General features: G+C 38.8%; 1 protein-coding gene across 1 annotated transcript; it reads left to right on the top strand.

Moving 5' to 3' along the window:
- Window positions 1–1,144: 1,144 nt before the first annotated feature.
- LOC101901762 (uncharacterized transmembrane protein DDB_G0289901-like) lies at window positions 1,145–9,416 on the top strand. The gene is made up of 2 exons (XM_011295541.3): window positions 1,145–1,362; window positions 6,213–9,416. Exons 1-2 carry the CDS (start codon window positions 1,260–1,262, stop codon window positions 9,410–9,412), a joined length of 3,303 nt encoding a protein of 1,100 aa, XP_011293843.2. The 5' UTR covers window positions 1,145–1,259; the 3' UTR covers window positions 9,413–9,416.
- The last annotated feature ends 1,195 nt before the right edge of the window (window positions 9,417–10,611 follow it).

Raw genomic sequence — 10,611 nt, 5'->3', positions numbered from 1 at the left:
ATTTGATATTGAGGTATCTGTTGGTGGTTTTGGAAATGCGTACTGTAACTGTTCGAAATGTAGTAAATGGTAATGGTTGGTGCCTAGGATTGATATATGAAACGGTTTTGGAAATGAGTACTGAAATTATACTAAAAAATGTTACTAAATTTGGTATTCCGTGAAGGGATACAGGTGAAATTGTGAAATTTTAATGTTGATGTCACTAAAAGGTTAACATTTTGCTATTATTTTTTTTTCGTATGTGACCAATTGTTTTTTACCAACCAGACAGACAAATTACATCGCTACATTGAATTTATTATACTAAGAGCGTTATTTTGATGAAACACATTTATACAGTTATCAAATGATATAAAATCATTGAGAAAAAAAAACTAGAAATTCACACCCTTAGATTTATTGTTTATTGCTATTGGAAAAACACTACAATGACCATACATATTTAAACTTATGTTTAAAACCTGCTCTGAAATTTAAAGCGTTATTAATTTAACATTCACATCAATTAATATAACAAATCATAAATCATTCAATGAAATGCACTCCCAAGTCACACACACATGTTTAACTCCAGCCCAGGGCATCTATGAACTTCAAATGTGCGCTGCCTGAACTACCTTCTTCAACGTCTTATCCGATGATGAGACACAAGCTCTGGTAAACTTAAATTCTCATGTGAAAAAAAAAACAATCAAATTGACCGATAGCAATTCGAGACATCATTATGGAAATCTTTAGGTTTCGTTGTTGCTGCTGTATGAAGAGCATGCCTAGAGACAGTTGACTGTTCTTTAAACCCATCTAAGCCATTGATGTTATTGCCAAGTCATTCAACCTCCGCTCGTATCGCCCAACCCTCTCGCTCTACACATTGTTACGCATAGCTGGGCGTTAAAGACATTCAAAGCAATAGAGCAACAACAACAACAACAATAGACTTGTTAATTTTTTTGGAAGTTGAAGAAGACAAGACCATCACCATCGCAAACCACAACAAATTTGTCGCTGACATCCGAAATAGTTTCTGCAGTAGCCGTCGATGAATGAGATGAAATATCTTTTCCTCTGTCTGCGTTCGGTTTTTGCTTAAAGAATGTCATAGAAACATCCGTCGAATCAGTCTTAAACAAAACGCCGGATAATAACATTGTATCGATACGAAAGAATATTCCAAACGGTTAAAAAGAAACGCTGGACTATTAAAAAAAAATCTCACTAGAATAGGAAGAGGAAAAATAAAACGACAAGGTCATAAAATGCGTATATTTTCCATTTTCGGCACGGCTTTGGTCGTCGTCTGTATCGGTTTAAAATATCAGCCAATCGACGCTAAACCATTTATCATCCAAAAGTTCATAGGTAAGAATGGATGACCGAACTGATGTTTCAAGTGTATTGTTTTTTTAATGTTACCGCAATTTAATTGAGCATACCAATAATTGCCGATATGGGATAATCCATCCATCATTAATGATCATTAAAATGAATATATTTTGTTTAAGAAGTGATTGTAAAGTTATTACAAAGAGTGGAAAATTACAATGTTACAATTTATTATTATGGCCTTGATAAAAACATTGAAGGTTGCATGAAGGTATTCTTCTTTAACACAAAATAGTCGGTCGGACCAAAAAATCCAAATAAAAAACCCACTTTTAAATCAATCTCTTCAAGGAATATGACAAAAAAATATAAGTGAGAAAAAGTATAAAGTTCGGATCCAGTTGCTATGTCCTGTATGTGACAAAGACATGTAATTCAAGTAAAAAGGACTTTAAGTTTGACCGTGTATGTTTAAAAATTGTAAAAAACATTTTAACCAGGGCCGTTAAGTCGGTCATTTATTATATCCTCTGTCATATGGCTACAGAGGTTATATATCATTCGATACGGCCAAAACATGCCAAGTCGAATAATGGTTTTAGACCCTAGGCCTCTTTGAACCAAATCGATTTCAGGACATTTGGAGTCGATCTAGCGATGTCCGTCCGTCTGTCTGTCTGGCTGATGCGCACGATAACCGATTTGATCCAAAGTTGGTACATCGTAATATTATTGTCAAAGTTAGATCGACTTCGAAGATAGACACTATCGGTTCACTCCTTCTGGTACCTCCCACACAATATGTCAAAAATTTCAAAGAAAATAATTTATTGCACAGAATCCTAATATTTTCATCAGTTCTAGGTCAGGTGCGAAAATGGATAATATCGGTCCTCTCCACCAGGTACCTCCCCACAAAGGGTCGTAATTTTGAATAATTTCAACCCGATTGTCTTCAAAGTTCACACTTCCCAAAAATTTGATAAACCCAAGGTCTGGTGCCAAGATGGAATACATCGGTCCACTCCTTCTGTTACCTTCCCACAAAAGGTCGAAATTTTCAAAAAAAAATATTTTCTGCACAGAAAAGAAGCAATAATCCGATTTCTTTCCAACTTTGCAAATCCTAATATCTGCATCACTTCTAGGTCAGGTGCAAAATGGATAATATCGGTCCACTCCATCAAGTTCCTCCTCCACAAAGGGTAAAAATTTTGAATAATCATAACTCTTAAAAAATTTGATGTAAGAATCCGAGTGTCTTAAAATTTCACACATCCCAATATTTTTATCAACCCTTCCGGTAACTCCCCCACAAAAGGTCGAAATTTTGAATATCCATTGGGCTTATAAAAACGAAATTAACATCCGATACCATTCTAGACTTGGTATATTTTAATATTTCCATTAACACAAGATCTGTTATAAAAATGGTAGAGATCGGAAAGCGAAATAAGCATTCAGCGCTCTTCAAATTTCACACATAAAACATTTTTGCTAATACAATATATATCTAATACAATACCTCACTCACAGAGGGTCATAATTTTCAATATTTTTATCTGTAATAACTTGGGAAACAAGTCAGCGATTCCTTACAACTTGCTATATGTAAATATATCTCTATTTGCCAGAAACCTGAGATGAATATGAAATTTATGATCGCGCCTCTTAGCCTTAGCGATATGGAGCCATGTTGAATGAATTTTTGTCGACAAGAATTGGAAAGCAGTAGATCGGTAACACTTTGATAACGACCAAATTTTACCATGCTCGATTTTATGTTTATTCTGCACAAAATATAAAATATCAAAATATAGTGAATTTTGGTAAAAATCACGAGTTTTACAAGATTTTTAACAGGCCTTGGATTTTGAAAATAAATCCTTGTGGGGCTTCTAGATCTCCTTCATTGTCTCCGTTACTCTTCAATTAAAATTGTGAAATCCTTGGATTTGTAGAAAATTGTTCTATAAATTGCAATAGACTCAGGATATATATAAATATGTGTCCAACAACAAACTGAATGATACTTTTTAGCCTGTAATAGATACTTCTTAGAATCTTGTTAAGGATGCACCAAAAGAAGAAGACTGATTTTGCCCATTTTCGACAGACTTCTCTTCTTCTCTTTTCTAAGTGTATATACCTGCAATTTGATGGGGCATAGTTTTTTTTTTTTTTTTTTTTGGTATTAAATTCTGTAGTCTTATGACTGACGGTATAATTACGATATCTACTTTCCTTGAGCGTTTTGTTTTTCAAAATCTTAAACCCTATGTGGGGGAGGTATCGTAAGAAATGATTTAATCTGTACCATCATTATAACAGATATGCCAAGGAATCGGATGTTAATTTCGCTTTTTTCGAGCTCCATGGATATTCAAAATTTAGACTCTTTGGGGAGGAGCTACCATTTTGTGATTTTTGTAATTTGAAGACAATCGGACTCTTACATCACATTTTATAAGAATTAAAATTATTCCAAATTTTGATGGAGTGAAACGATATTGTCCATTTCGCACTGATGCAAATATTAGAATTTGAAAAGTTGAGCAAAATCGGATTATCCTTTTTCTTTCGATGTAGTGAAATATTTATTTTTGAAAATTTCGACCTTTTGTGAGGAAGGTACCAGAAGGAGTAGACCAATATAGTTCATCTCCGAACTCGATCTAAGTTTGACAATAATATAACGATGCACAAATTTTGAACCAAATCGAATTATAACTTCTAGAGTCATTGTGCGCACTAGCCAGACAGGCGGACGGACGGACTTCAAATGCCCAGAAACGGATTTGATCGAGAGAGACTAAGTGTCAAAATCCGTTATTTCGATGAGGCACTTTTTGGTCGAATCAAATGAAATATACCCTCTTTAGCTGAGGGTATTAAAACCATGAGTCTCCTTAAAAAAAACACGAATTTGACCAGAAAATCTTCAATATTCTTCACCAGGTCCTTGAAAAAGTGGTTCAAACAGACAGAATTTTTTGGCAAAGATGCTCCTAAAACTGTAGATATTTATGATGTTGGTTAGGAAGACCTATAGCTAATTATTTAAAATAAAATCCCACTTCCGTTATATTATACAAAATCAAAGATGACTTCTGTGAATTGAAGAAATAGGCTTGTGCTTTTAACATTCAAAAGACCTAACCTAAATTTTGTAAAAATTTAATGTTCAAAGTTTATTTCATTCAGGATTTGACAAAATTTATCCTTTGGTGGGAGAGATACTGGAAGCAATAAACCTATAAAAGTTATAAACGTACTGTTGCAAAAATATTAGAATTTTTTGAAATTTGGGGACCAACTTTGCCTTTTGTGACAATTTATGGACCTAAAACGTAATAGAATTATCATATACGAAGACGTAAACCTGCATACGAAATTTTTTGTCATAGGCTGTAGTGCCCATTACGAAACTTCAAATACGAAATTTCAAATAATTGCGGTATATAATGTCGCCAAAATCACAAAAATAAAATAGGAAGTACCGTTATATGGGGGCTATACAAAAATGTGGGCCTGCATACAACATTTTTTGCCATAAATTGTAGTACCCAATATAATTTTCCAGAATGAAATTTGAAACGATTCCGGTGATCGGGAGGTACCGTTGAGTGGGGCTATACGATGACTTGGACCTGCATACAAAAATTTTTGTCATATACTTTAGTACCCATTACGAACTTCAAATACGAAATTAAAAAAAAAAATCGGTAAATTATGCCGCTAAAATCATGAAAATACCGAATATGGGGAGGTACCGTTATATGGGGTCTATACGTAAATGTGGACCGACATGGCCTATTAACTTAACCTGCCTAATGGTAAAGTATGCATATAAGCAAAATTTTAGCCTTCTATCTCAACGACAGACGGACAGGCAGGGAGACGGACATCGCTAGATCATCTTAAAAATTTACGCTGACCCAGAATGTATATACTTTGTAGGGTCTAGTATGAATATTTCGAGGAGTTACAAACGGAATGACAAAGTTAATATACCCTCCATAGAATGGTGAAGGGTATAAAAACTGCCACAAAGTCAAACGCCATAATTTTAAATTTTTTTAAATGTTATTGAATGAAAGCAAAAAAAATCGGAAATACCATCAAATTTTAGAATAAATTTAGTTTTGTTCGAATTGGTCACCTATGGCACGAATTTAAACGGCCAATGAAACCGTCACACGCTGCCCGAATGTTGCTCTGCGGTATTTTGGCCCATTCCCGGCGAAGCGCTTGCTTGAGGTGATTGACACTTTGGTATTTTTTAGTGCCAAACTTGCTTTCCAAAATACTCCAGACACAATAGTCCAACGGATTGGTATCCGGAGATTTTGGTGGCCATTGTGCGCTGGAAATGAAGCGAGGAACCTCATTTCGTAACCATTCTTGGGTGGCGTGGGTGCTGAGTGCGATGGTGCTGAGTCCTGTTGGAATGTCCAAGGTATGCGGCCAAAATGTTTGCGTGCCCAAGGCTTTAATACACCCTCCAGAATACTTTCTTGATAATATTCGGCTCTTTTGAGTCTATTTTCTTTCTGTTGCGGTGTAAGTTCTTGCACTTTTTGGAATTTCAATGGCTTTAACCCGAGCTCATTTTTCAATATTTGTCGAATGGAATATTGCGATATTCAGCTCACGAGCCAACTTTCATGATTGCTTACCATAAAACTCTGGTAGCAAATTGACAATATAGATCCATAAAAACCTACATTAAAGCAGTTTTGCCAAAATTATATCTGAAACTGTCCAGTTATTTATCATTATAACACAAACGTTCAACATATCGACTGAAATTATTTTTGCAAAATATATTGCGGTTTTATGCTGAATTCAAATCCAAATTAATAATTTTCCCTTCTTTCTTTTAGGCTTCAACAATGCAGGCAATTCTACATTTGGTGGCCGGCTAACCTCAGCAGCACAGGGTATTTTCACCAGTATTATTACCACTAAAATTCAAGCCATTACACAGGCTTTGACCACGGGCTTGAGCTCTGCCAGTTCAGGTTCCAGCGGTGGTTTTGGTGGTTTGGGAGCAAAGACAAGTCTATTCACCAATCTTTTGAGTACAAAATTAGGAGGAGGTGGCAGTAGCCATAGTTCCAGCTCCAGTTCATACAGCAGTAGCAGTTCCAGTTCTAGTGGTGGTTTCGGTCTGGGTGCCAAAACTGGTTTAGCCACAAGTCTGATAAGCAGTAAATTAGGTTCAGGTTCCTCCAGTTCCCACAGCTCATCGGGTAGTTCCGGTGGTGGTTTGGGTTTAATTACTAATTTGGCAACTGGTGTTATTAGCAGTAAATTGGGTGGTGGTGGAAGTTCCAGTTCGAGCTCCAGCTCATACAGTAGTAGCAGTTCCAGTGGCGGTTTTGGTTTAAGTGCCAAAACTGGTATAGCCACAAGTCTGATAAGCAGTAAATTAGGTTCTGGTTCCTCCAGCTCATCGAGTAGTTCCGGTGGAGGCCTAGGATTGATTACCAATTTGGCAACGGGAGTTGTTAGCAGTAAATTGGGTGGTGGAGGTTCAAGCAGTGGCGGTGGGATATTGGGTGGATTTATTGGTGGAGCAACAGGTACAGCTACAACAACAACGACTACCACAACAACCACCAAGGCTACTACAAAAGCGCCGACTACAACAGCCACTACCACAACAAAGGCCCCCGAAGTTACCACCACCTCAGGCACTGCAGATTTAGGAGAGGACCTTTTTGCTACCACGACTGAAAAGAGTGGGAGTTCTAGTTCAGGTTATTCCTATAGTACCACAGAAGCTCCTGAGATAACGACCAGGAGACCAGAAACTGGAAGTGCTCTGTTAAATGCTGCTATTGCCGCTTCCACCATTGATGACGATGATGATAAAGACAAAGATTCCGAGGATAATCAAGGTAATGGTCCTGTAACAACAACTACCAGTACTACTTCGGGAACTACCACAACAACCAGTGGGGGTTCTGTTGGCAGTGGAATTGTTTTCCCCGGCAACAAGGAAACAACAACTACCACTACAACAACAACCACATCCTTGCCAACTGATAAAGCTGGAGTAGATGGCACCCAAGAATCTTCATCAGCTGGAAATTCCGACTCAGGCTATAGCTATACCACTACCACTCAAAGCTCTGGAGAAAAGGACGATGGTAAGGCAACTACCTCTGGTGGCAATTCAGGATATAGTTACACCACAACTACCCAAACTTCCACTACGGGAACTTCTGGCTTAGGAGGTAATCAAGGTACCTCTTCTGGCGGAAATTCCGACTCTGGATATAGTTACACCACTACTCAAAGCTCGACAGGAACGGATTCGGATAAGGGGACCACAGCTGGGGGAAATTCCGGCTATAGTTACACCACAACTACCCAAACTTCCACCACAGATAATGCCGGTGCAGGAGGTAATCAAGGTGGAAATTCCGGCTCTGGATATAGTTATACTACAACGGAAACCTCGGAAGATAAGGACGGCGTTAAGGGGACCACAACTGGAGGAAATTCGGGATATAGTTATACCACCACTACCACTAAAACTTCTACCTCGGGAAATGCCGATTTAGGTGGTAGTCAAGGAAAAACTTCGGGTGGAAATTCAGGATATACCGTCACGGAGATCTCTCAGGATAAGGAAGCCGATAAGGATACCACATCTGTAGGAAATTCGGGCTATAGTTACACCACCACTACCACCAAAACTTCGACCACCGGAAGTGCCGATTTTGGTGGTAATCAAGGTTCCTCCTCCGCTGGAAATTCAGGATCTGGATATGCCGTCCTTGAAGTTTCTGAAGAAAAAAGCGGCGACCAGGGTACCACATCTGGAGGAGATTCTGGATATAGTTACACCACCACCACAACCAAAACTTCGAACACAGGAAATGCCGATTTAGGAGGTAATCAAGTTTCTTCCTCTGCTGGAAATTCAGGTTCCGGTCATGGCTATTCCGTTTTGGAAATTTCCGAAGAAAAGGAGACGAATCAAGGCAGCACATCTGGAGGGAATTCCGGCTATAGTTACACCACCACAACTACAACCAAAACAACAGGAAATGCAGACTTAGGTGGTAGTCAAGGATCCACAGCATCCGGTGGAAACTCCGGCTCAGGTTATAGCTATACCACGACACAAACCTCAGGAGGACTGGATAGCGGCAAAGGAACCTCCACATCTTTGGGAAATTCTGAATACAGCTTTACCACAACTCAGTCTTCTGTAGGCGATGAAGGTAATCAGGATGATTCTTCATTGGGTGGCAACTCTGGCTCGGGTTATAGCTACTCGGGCGGCAAGGATAATGGAAAAGTTACCACCTCAGGTGGAAATTCCGGTTATAGCTACAGCAAAACTACAACCCAAACTTCCACAACTGGTAATGGTGGTCTTGCTGGCAATCAGGGTTCTTCATCTGGTGCTGGAAAGACGGGTAGTGGCTATAGCTATAGCATAACTCAGAGCTCGGGCAATAAGGATGATGCCAATAAACAAACTTCCTCATCACTAGGTGGCAACAGCGGTTATAGTTATAGCAAAACTACCACCAGTAAAACCACCTCATCCGGCAATAATGGCCTAGGTGGTGGCCAGGCAGGAAACTCTGGTTCCGGTTACAAATACTCCACTTCGTCATATCAAACCTCAACCCAAGGCGGCAATGGTGCTGGAGCCAACAACGACATCAGCAGCAATGAAGTAGGCGGTTACACCTACACCACAACCACCACCACAACAACCCACAAAATCTCCTCAGACGGTACTGAGTCGCCAATTTTAGTGGAACGCAAAGAAACAACCTGTAAATATACCTCGGACTCGGCCAAGCCGGAATGTGACAACAAAGTTATTAAATCCTCTGAAGACAAAGTTGTAACATCTTCCACCCAAATTCAGAGCAACAATTTCAATAATCATGGAACGACTAACGGATATAGGTATGTGACCCCCCGAGGAGGCTCTACTACTACCTCGTCCACTCCTCGTCCCCGAGGATTTGGCTTTAATCTCTTTGCCAATGAAATCAACAATAATATTGTCAGGCCCACTGTCAGTAACCAATATTTGCCAGTTTTGTAGATAGGTGCGATCTGAACTATTTCTTAGAATAGTTTGTTTTTGTTTTTTTTTTATGATTTTTTGTTGAATAGTTTTAGTGACGAAGAAAGGTGATTTGGAATTATTTATGAAATTTTGTAAGACAAAATAAAAATTAATAATTAAAAATATTGTATATAAAATTCGAAATATTTTTTTTTAAAATTTTAAAAACGTCGAGAAAATTCAGCTACTGGAGCGAAAAGGAAGAGAAATTTTTTGCTTCGGATTCCAAAAAAAAAATTGGGATTTTCGTTTTCAACTAATCAAAACCAAATCTCATGATAAAATTGTACAGGGTGAGATGAAAAAACTGCAACCAACTTCAGACTGCTGTCATTTCTAAGGCACTCCACCGACAGCTGTTAAAAACATTCCAGTGAAAGAATTTGGTGAGAACTTTCCAGAAAAAAAAGTTATTCGTGATGGAATTCAAGCGTGATATTCGGCTGGAAAACCACAAGTGGCTATCGTCAGCATTTAAATGTGAATAAATCTTTTGTGTCTCGTACCGTGATGCTGGTAGCGTAGCCCGACGTCAAGGAAGTAGACGAAAAAAAACAGCAACATCCGCAGAAACGGTTCGAAAAGTAAAGAAGCGACTTGATCGAAACCCACGTCGCAGTGGCCGAAAAATGGCTCATGACCTGAACATATCACAAAACAGGGTTGCCCATATTCGACGGACCCATCTGGCAACGCCATAACTTTTGACAGAGATGTCACATCGCTTAATGACATACCGCGTTTAAAGCGTCAGTCTAAGCAGATTTTTACCATGAACCAATACACCCCACGCGAGCGCTCTGAAATAGTTGAAATTTACATTCAACAGAAGAAGAATGGCTCGGTCCACTTTACAACGGATTATTCGCATTGATTTGCATTTGTTCCCTGCGGACAAGCCTCGTCGTTTGGAATTGGCCCAAAGAGTCATCGAAATGGCCGAAAAAAAAACACGGGTCCGTCGAATATGGGCAACCCTGTATTCCATTCGGTAAATATTGAAAAACAAGCTCGGGGTAGAGCCATTGAAATTCCAAAAAGTGCAAGAACTTACACCGCAACAGAAAGAAAATAGACTCAAAAGAGCTAAAGAGTTGCTTCGCTTGGCCGAAAGTGGTGAACTGCCGAATTTGGTTTTCTCCGATGAGCCGATGAGAAAAAATTCGTTGTCCAGC

This window comes from Musca domestica, unplaced genomic scaffold (genome assembly GCF_030504385.1).
Source record: "Musca domestica strain aabys unplaced genomic scaffold, Musca_domestica.polishedcontigs.V.1.1 178, whole genome shotgun sequence".
In the NCBI taxonomy this organism is placed as follows: domain Eukaryota; kingdom Metazoa; phylum Arthropoda; class Insecta; order Diptera; family Muscidae; genus Musca; species Musca domestica.
This window is presented reverse-complemented; position numbering and strand designations above follow the sequence as displayed.

What these genes read in the sequence shown, in the direction of transcription:
- LOC101901762 (XM_011295541.3), top strand. Translation starts at nt 1,260, where the DNA reads ATGCGTATATTTTCCATTTTCGGCACGGCTTTGGTCGTCGTCTGTATC. An exon ending in TATCATCCAAAAGTTCATAG is followed by an intron (nt 1,363 to 6,212) that starts GTAAGAATGGAT and finishes TCTTTCTTTTAG; the next exon opens with GCTTCAACAATGCAGGCAAT.